Source organism: Buceros rhinoceros, unplaced genomic scaffold (assembly GCF_000710305.1).
Source record: "Buceros rhinoceros silvestris isolate BGI_N320 unplaced genomic scaffold, ASM71030v1 scaffold36726, whole genome shotgun sequence".
NCBI classification, from domain to species: domain Eukaryota; kingdom Metazoa; phylum Chordata; class Aves; order Bucerotiformes; family Bucerotidae; genus Buceros; species Buceros rhinoceros.
Window position 1 is genome coordinate 1 of NW_010418781.1, and position 7273 is coordinate 7273.

General features: G+C 49.9%; 1 protein-coding gene across 1 annotated transcript in view; it reads left to right on the top strand.

The window, feature by feature from the left end:
* The first annotated feature begins 6686 nt into the window (after positions 1–6686).
* TRPV2 (transient receptor potential cation channel, subfamily V, member 2) overlaps positions 6687–7273 on the top strand; it is a 9247-nt gene continuing 8660 nt past the window's right edge. The window contains exon 1 of the mRNA XM_010138663.1: positions 6687–6925. Coding sequence (XP_010136965.1) covers positions 6687–6925 — 239 coding nt within the window. The remainder of the gene's footprint in view (positions 6926–7273) is intronic.

Consider the following 7273-nt stretch of genomic DNA (forward strand, 5'->3'; position numbering starts at 1 on the left):
GCCTCTGCTGGCACCCTGGTGTTCCCGTGTGCCTCTAAGCGGAGCTGCACGTGGAGCCTGGTGTTGCACCTGAGGTAAAGAGCAGTGCGGAGATGGGGTAGCGTTGAGGTGTTTTGTGATTGGGGGAACAGTTTGGCCCTAGTTCAGGCTCGGTGATGGTGTCAAACTGTGTCCCCGTGCTGTTCTCTGCAGCTCCGCAGGAAGGTTTCCTTGGGTGAGGCTCGTGCTGGAAGTTAATGAGCTCTGCGTTGAGCTCACTAGAACTGGCACAGAACAGCACGTTCTTAAAGCCAGAGGACAGGGAGTGACGTCCCCAGGTGCTGTGGTGTCGCAGCAGCGTGGGGGTGAAATGCGGAGCTGGACGCTCCGATGGCTCGCTGGGAGGACGTGGGGCACTCGTGCTGCACTTCCTGTCCAGGAGCCGCGGTCCCAGGCTTCTGATCCCCAGCTGACAGCAAGGCAGTCACCAGCTGGAAGAGGTGGCTGTGAGGGGTTTCTTCCTTGAAGAAAAGTCTTTGCAATGTATCTTAAATCACGGACTTTTCGACTGGAAAAGACCTTTGGGATAAGTCCAGCCGCCACAGTGTGGATTAGGGAAATGTATGGAAATTCCAGGAAATCTAAATATGAATTTGTGTGACGTGCATTGTTCACACTGACAACGTTATGAGTAAAAGACAAGTAAGAGGTGTGAGACAACACGAATGATTGGTTTTAAGATACAACGTTTGTTTGTCTTACGGTGTGGTGGTACCTGAGTGCAATCTGCTTGGAGCCAGCCGTCAGAATTTCATAGGCTTCAGCCAGCACGTACCTGCTGTTAGATAGAACAATCTGGATGCTCCCTCTTGGCCACAGGTTCTGGTAACGTCTAATCCTACTGGAAGCTGAACTTCGAGACTGTTTTTCTTACAGCTTTGGTTAATTTCTGATCTGTTCTCTCTAAGAAAAAAAAAACATGCAAGATTTCAAGGTTTTTGTCTGCCGTGCTTTCAAAAAATACCCTGTTTTAAGAGGCCAAACAGAGCACCGCGTTACACCGGGGTTTGGATCCATTTCGTGTTTTGCCCTGTTCGCAATCACCTCAAAAGGGAATCGCAGAGGGGAAGTGAGGGATGAGGAGGATAAACACGGGGAATACCCCAGTATTGGCGCAGCCCTGGCTGCGGTTCCAGAGGCGTCATGTGGCGGCTGCATTCAAAGAGCCTCAGCTGCGCTTTTGCGTTTGTGGAATGTTGCTGCATCGTCGAGACCAGCCCTACCTGGAACTTGCATTTTTAAATTAGATTAAATTTGTGCGAGCTGTTTTGATGGGAAGAGTCAGCCACAGTGAGTGGCTGTGATTCACACAAGTTGCTTGCAACTCATTTTTGCCAGTTTTGAAGAATTTCTGATGGAGGCTGTTTTCACAAGCAGCAGCGGCTCAGGCTGGTTTGGTGGCCGCTGGATGTCACTGCTGCTCCACCAGTGGTTTGTTACCGAGGGGTTTCCTCTTCTGCTGCCCTTAGGTTGTCAGCCCTGCGTTCCTCCAGCTGCCACCCTCCCGGAAGGGATACATCCCGCTGAAAGAGAACTTCCGTTTAAGGAATAAGAGAAGTGGATGGTCCCTTCAAAGGCCTGGGAAGTCAATAGGTAGGAGCCTGTAAACGTGATGGGGTAAGTCTATAGTTGCAGAAATCCGGTGATGTAACTGAAGCGAGTGCCCAGTCTACCTGACAAGAAGCTTGGTGTAAGAGTATTTGCTTTTTAGGTTGGGCACTGGCTACTGTCCCTGGAGGTGCAGGATTCCATCTGTGTAACAAATGAAACTGCTGAAACTCATCCCTTCCGTGTGGGTTTTGCGTAGGTTGAGAAGTCTGGCCTTGCAGTAATACTTGGTGTTTTCCTACGTGTGGGAGTACGCTGTTAAACCGTTTCTTAACCACGTGGCTTTTGTGAGGTCTGAACGAAGCGCTACCCTACCTGTTGTTTGGAGAGAATTTTAATGGTCTGCCCTTGCATGCTCTTACTACAGGCTTCCCTCCTCCTGTGAAGATGATTTGGAGCAGCTGCTCCTTGAGAGGAGCGACAGATCAATGCTGCGATGGAACTACAGGCACGTGTAAGTGGCTTTGAGCTCCTCTTTACAGCATAGAGCAAAAGGAGATCGTAATCATAACACGGTTCTGTTCTTCAGTAGATGGTAAAAATGGGCACTTAGGCGAACGGAGAAGACATGTTTTAGGGGATTTGTTTGTCTCCATCTCTTCCAAACACCATCTTCATGCTTCCTTTTGCCTTCTGTTTGAGCAGGTTCCAGTCATTGCTCTTCCTGCCATGAATTACTGTGCTGCTTCTATATAACTTATAATTATTAATATATTTGATAACTTTAAATGAAAATTACTGTTTTGACTTGAAATTTCACTTAGTAGTTAGGAGTTTGACATCTCTATTCCCAGACTTAAGGTCTCTGCAGAATATGTCTTTCCTGTCAGGAGAAACTTAGCACCATCAGACACATTCTCATCAGTAGAATGAGTACTGAGCAATCGCAAGAGTCCCCCTTGTTCCCCCAAACGAAAGCCTCAAAAGGCAAGAGGATCACGAGTTGCTTTTGAGAATCCAGGCTGGCAGGTAGGCAAAATTAAATTGCTGATGCTATTCTCCCTGCATGCTGCTCCAGGTGGCTTCCTCCTGAGCCCTAAAGCTCTCTGGATTTTCAGCTTGGGTGGCGAGGTGCTTGTTAAGCAGCATAACCAGCTCGGCTGGCTGCTGCACAGCAGTGACATAGTCCCGGTACTGACCTCGGAACCCTGTCACTGGCAAGTGCACATCTGGGCACATCTTGTATTTTTTTCTCCCTTCTCTGTGGTGGAAGTGCAGGTGTCTACCGTAGTGTGCTCTCTGCGAAAGCTTGTGCTCATGCGTCTGTACACACCAACGGTTTGTGTTCCCCAGCAGCTCCATGGGTGTGTTTGGCTGTGGTGACCTCCGCTGGCAGCGATTCCTTTCCCAGCAAGCTGCGCATCCTCCTGCCTCTGTGTAAGCTATGAAAACCAGATGTACGGAAAGAACTCTGTTATGAGGCACTTTTGTGGGCTGATTTCATTCCTTGGCTTGCATGGTGGGCTGGCCCCTGTGAAAGCTGGAGGAAGAGTCCAAGAGGATTTAAACCCGTATGTCTGAGCTAAGCTCCTGGGCCTGAATCTGTCACAGTAAATCCAGTGTGACGCAACTGAAGCAAACTGAAAAAAATCTGTGCAAGGCTGGAGTGAGAGACGGGAGAGATGAGATCTGCTCTTGCGTTTGTCTGCACGTTTGTTCTTTATAGGCTGTTCAGTGGGTCCTGAGAAATCGCTGGGCCTGGAAAGAGTAAGTAGCGTTGTGTTGTTCCTGGATCGGTTTGGTTTTGAAACACAGGAGTCTTGAGAAATAAGCTTGTGAAAGAGGAAAAGGCATCCTGCCATCTACTGGGTGTATTTATAGGAAGGTCATCTCCCAGCCTGCTTCTGACTCACAAGAAGCCATCTGGGAGTGTTTCTAGGGTGACGACCACATTCCAGGGAGCCTCACGTCCCCCTGTCGGATGGGGATTGCATGAGGCTCTCTTGGCTCATGGCAGGTTTGGAAGAAGAAACTCACAGCCAGAGTTCAGTGTGTTGTGGCGTGACGCCCCATCTCAGTGTTTTTAAGCTGTTAGTTAACCAAACATTTGGAATTCCTCATGAAACGGGCCCCTGCTATCATGCTGTTGCTTAGAGGAGCTCTTTACCATTTTGTTGGTTCCTGAGATCTCTAGGTGAGCTCTAGATGACATAAACGGCTTTTAAACCCTCAGTGCTCTGGCGAGAATTGCTCTGCAGCGGTGCCGGGCTGGGGAAGGCAGCTCAGGCCGTGGGTGCTGAAGCCGTCCGGCGCTGGTGCTGTGGGGAAGGGTGATCACACTGCCTCCTCAGGCCGTGGTTCTCTTCAGAGTGGGAGAGAAAAAATGGAGACACTTGGTGTGGGCTGATAGCCGCTGTTTCCTGGGGTCCTGCTCCGTGAGTGATAAGCGAAGCGGCGTTAGTGCACGTGCATGGGCTCCGTGATAGTTATGGGGACGGCACGTTGTGCTCCCAGAAGGAGCCTCTCAAAGACTTAAATTCCTTTGGAGAACCAGCCTGTTAAGAAAGAGGCAGTAGCGGCAAGCTGAGTAACCCCTGAGCTGAGCTTTGGAAGAGGGGCTGCTTTGTGCAGTCTCCTGACGCTGTGCTTCGAGTGTAACGTTCTGTGTGGTTTATTGACTGGTACAGTTGGTGCTGCCTCGTAACCGGGGTGTGTAGCTGTGTGAGAACTGGCTTCGCACAGAAGCAGTTGACCACAGATGTTTTGATGTGCCCTTGCTTGTCCTGGGGCTAACCGAGGGAGCCTTGTGACAAACCTCACAGCTGAACTGGGGCTCTGGCGCTGTCAGGGTCAAATCAGCTGCCTCCCCTGAGGTCTGAGCGGGCTGTTGTGGAAAGCCACGAGATGCTGCATCTATAACGTGCAGGCAGGGGTTAAGCGTTCAGAATTTGCAGTAGCCAGCCAGCTTTCCCATATAAGAGCACTGCACTCATTGGCTCGCTCTTTTACTGAGAAATCTCTCTAGTCATTTTCTGTGCAAGCCCTTTTCACTTTGCAGAAAGCTGTACACTGGGGAAATAACAGTAATCCGGGGGTATTCCTTCTCATGGACAGCTCGGATTCTCTCATGGACCACCACCAACCAGGAGTTCAGTGCTGTGGCATGGATAGACTGCTGGTGTGAGCATGGTCTTCTCTGCAGAAGAGGAGGACTCTCACCCATGGCTGTAAATAATTTGGGGTCTGCTTTCATGCTTCTGAGTGCTTGTGGGTATTTGACTTGGTTTCTGCTGAGAGACCCTCTGAAGGATCCGTTGGGACGCTTTGTCAGCGCAGTTCTTGGGTGGAGCTTGCAGCCACTCGGGGTAAGTGCTGTGCTCTTCCTGTTTTGACAGCAGGGCTTTTTTGTGCTGCGCTACTCGAAATGGCTTGGTAAAGTCACAGAAAGAAACAACTCAGTTCTCGAGGAGAGAAACGAAAGTTGAGCTGGCAGAGAGTGCTCTCTGGGTTTCCCAGGGATGCACAAAGTGGGCGTATGTGTTATAGGGTCCTTTTTTATAGGACCATTTTGCTCTTGCTTTTAAATCAGACGGTCTGTCTGAACAAGACTGACAGATAACTCTGGAGCGCTGTGAAGAGATGGAAACTGCAGCTGAGGAATGATTTGGGGGAAAGGAAGACAGAAAAGCACAAGCAAACTATTGTGGGAGTACAGATAGCTGTCTAAAGGATCGGCAAATGTACCAGTAAGTGTTTTGGGGGAGGAAGGGTCTGAAAGGGGTTTATAGGGTGTATGTGTGTGCAGAGGAGTGTTCATCATTAGACTGCAGCCTAAACTGAATGGCTGCATTTTCAGAATGGCTCGTCTTGAAATCAGCCCTTGGATTTCTTGCCGTGAGCTGCACAAAAGTGTTTTGGGGCTGTTTTCTGCCAGGAAGTATGTTTCTCTACATCCTGGTCTAAGGCAGAATGCTTATGTTTTGTCAACTTACCTCTTTGCTGGTACAGACTATGGACTCTGGCTGTAGTCCCAGCAAGAGAGAGCTCTCCTCAGAGAAAACCTGTTAACCGTTCGGAGGGAGTTCATGCGAGTGAGACGGTGCTGGTATAAAAAGCTCTGCTTCAGGTTGGTGATCGTGGATGTTCCCTTGCTGCCTCCCAGTCTGTGTGTAAAGCCGCAGTCATCTGCTGACGGCAGATAGATGGCTGGGCTGGGTGTGGATCGGAGATGTATGCAGATACGTGTGAAGAGATGTCTCAAGAGTGAAAAAGGAGTAAGGACATAGCGGATGAGAGCAGTGGGCTGGCTGGCTGCCCCGATGAATACTGATGCTTTCTGCACAGCAGATCTTTGCTCTTGGGGGAGCTGTGCTCTGTTCAGGCTCTGAGGGTTTGCCTCTGCTGTGGAGCCGGGAGCTCAAAGCCTGTGCCTACCTGGGTAGCCATGTAGGTAGCCAACAGCGCCAAACACCGGGGACATCCCACTCGCTTTGCCCTAGGATGCGGCGCAAGAATGCATGATGGGAGCCTAATCCGTGCATGTTTTCCCTGTAGAAAAGCGTAATGCTTACCAGCAGAGAACACGAACATGCTTCCCGCGCTGTTCCAAAGGAGGCCTCCAGTTAATCTTATCTTTGTGTCCGCTCGGTGACTAGTGTGTGGTGGCTGCACTGAGACAAGGATGATGACCATAGTCTCCTAAAGATCCACTTTCTTTGCCTTTTATGTAAGGAACCTGTGCTGCTGCCAACAGGTGAGGTCATCTCACAAAGGGGGTTCAGATGTTCCGCAGACAAGTTGCCTGTATTTCATGCACTGTTTTTGAACTCCTTCTCCACTGGTACCATATTTAAGGCTTTGATCCTTTATTCAAATACTCCTGCTCTGCAGGGTTTTACGGAATCTCTCTCAAGGGACCCATAGTCAATTGCAGGAATGTTGGACCGGGAAACATACTTTCCCTTCTGTGCCACACCAAGCACACTGTAGGTGTGTGTGTAGGTTTGTGAATGAATTGTGTTAATTCTCCCTCTCCCCTGCAGGTTTCGTCTCCTAGCAAGGAGCGTCTCTGGTGATCTGTGAGACCATCTCTACTAGAAATGGATAACTTCACAAACGGGCGGCCGGGCCCAACTCAGAGGAACAGGTTGATAGGATTACTAGAAACAGATGACAGTATCCAGGAAGATAAACCTGCATCTAGTAAAAAGGAAGAAAGGTCAGGACATGGAAAGAAAGGAGAGCCACGGCCCTTGGAGACACCGTATCAGAAGGAGAGCAGTGACTTTGCTCCTAAAGTCAAGATTAATCTGAACTATCGGCCAGGACTCGTCAGCAAGTGAGTAACTGTTGGGTGTTTGACGGGGGTGCGATCCCTGTTGATCTGTCTCATCCCTGCTGGTAGGGGCCCAGTCTGAACTGAACTGACGCTGAATACACTAGGTGGGGTGTAAGAGCAGCTTAGCCTGGAGCCCTGGACAGCTGAACTGGTCGTGCCGGGGAGGGATCTAAACCAGCTCAGTGTTTTGCACCAAGTGATGGGAGTGACTCTGGTTGTGCAGCTGTCCTAGGCTTCACCCTGTTTGCGCTCTGGATGCATTCCAGGGTTGCTCACCAGACTGGATCTGGGAACAACTCCAGCTGATGGAAAGAGCAGCCGCTTAAGAGAATTCTGGGAAATAACAGT